General features: G+C 41.2%; 1 protein-coding gene across 1 annotated transcript; it reads left to right on the top strand.

Moving 5' to 3' along the window:
* Window positions 1-445: 445 nt before the first annotated feature.
* On the top strand, window positions 446-1399 carry HELRODRAFT_70347 (hypothetical protein; the record flags this gene model as incomplete). The annotated part of the gene is made up of 2 exons (XM_009031873.1): window positions 446-986; window positions 1128-1399. 2 exons carry the CDS (start codon window positions 446-448, stop codon window positions 1397-1399), a joined length of 813 nt encoding a protein of 270 aa, XP_009030121.1.

Genomic DNA, 1399 nt, shown 5'->3' with positions numbered 1-1399 from the left:
AAAATACATACATTGAAAAGCCCCAAAATCTAACTCATACATACATCACGAAAATCACACTATTAAATTCAGAAGTTAGATTTCCAGTTAAACATGGCGTCACAAAAAAACCATTAAACGCAGATTTGTAACTGTTCAGAGAGACAGGATTGACGGCGGCTGCGGACACCTGTTCCATTCATCCACTATTCTATTTGTGAAGTAAAATTTACGACAGTTCTTGTGGAAGACTCCTGTTGCTAACTTTAGATTATGTCCTCTCTTTCGAACATCTTGTGCAAAAAAAACATGTTGGACTGTTCCCCAAACTATTCCTATGCCATCACAAAGAAAAACAACGGCCCCTAGTCTCCAGCAGGCCTTAAGTGGTCAAGGGGTGCCAAGAATCCCTGAGAAGTATGCAATAGCGGAGGGATGTTGCAGAAAAATTCAGAATGACCCCTCTATGATACTTAGACTTGAAACGCTCAATGTTGGATCACTGACTGGCCGCAGCATGGAAATTGCAGAAATGCTCGAGCGTAGAAGGATTGACATCTGCTGCTTTCAGGAAACCCGATGGAAATCGAATGGTGTCTGTCATGTCAACTCAGACAAAGAAAAATATAAACTATTCTGGAATGGTCAAAAGACGGCCAAAAATGGTGTTGGAATTTTTGTCAGAGAACCGCTAGCCCAAGAAGTACTGGATATTAAAAGGATTAATTCACGTCTCATGTGGATCAAGCTTTGCATAGAAAAGCAAACAATGGTTATTTTTTCTGCATACGCACCACAGACAGGCGAATCAGAAGAGATGAAAAATGACTTCTGGACTGCATTCTCTGACACCATCTCAACAATACAAAAATCTGAAACAATCCTGATTGGAGGCGATCTCAATGGCCACGTTGGAGAGAAAACAGATGGTTTTGACAACGTACATGGCGGTTTTGGCTATGGAAAACGGAATGAAGATGGCAACCGCATTCTTGAGTTTGCTGAAAGTCACGGGTTTTGTTTACTGAACACATATTTTAGAAAGAGGTTGGAACATCTCATAACATACAAAAGTGGACCATCAGCTACGCAAATTGATTTCTTCGCTGTCAAGCAACAACACCGAAGGCTATTCAAAAATGTCAAAGTTATACCTGGCGAATCATGTGTCGCCCAACATAGACTTCTTGTGGCAGACCTGGTTGTCGAACTGTCAAAACATAAGTCTAAACAAATGCCTCGGAGAATCAAAACGTGGAAGCTGAAAAGCAATATTCATCGAGAAAAATTTCAACAGATCGCCGCAACACAGTTAGACCACCAATCGCAAGCCAGTACAGATTGGAGTACATACAAAACCGTTTTGATGAACGCTGCAACTACAGTTTGTGGGGAAAACTGGTACAAAACGTCAGCATGA

Source organism: Helobdella robusta (assembly GCF_000326865.2).
Source record: "Helobdella robusta unplaced genomic scaffold HELROscaffold_8, whole genome shotgun sequence".
In the NCBI taxonomy this organism is placed as follows: Eukaryota; Metazoa; Annelida; class Clitellata; order Rhynchobdellida; family Glossiphoniidae; genus Helobdella; species Helobdella robusta.
Note: the sequence above shows the minus strand (reverse complement) of the source record. Positions and strands in the feature narration are given on the sequence as shown.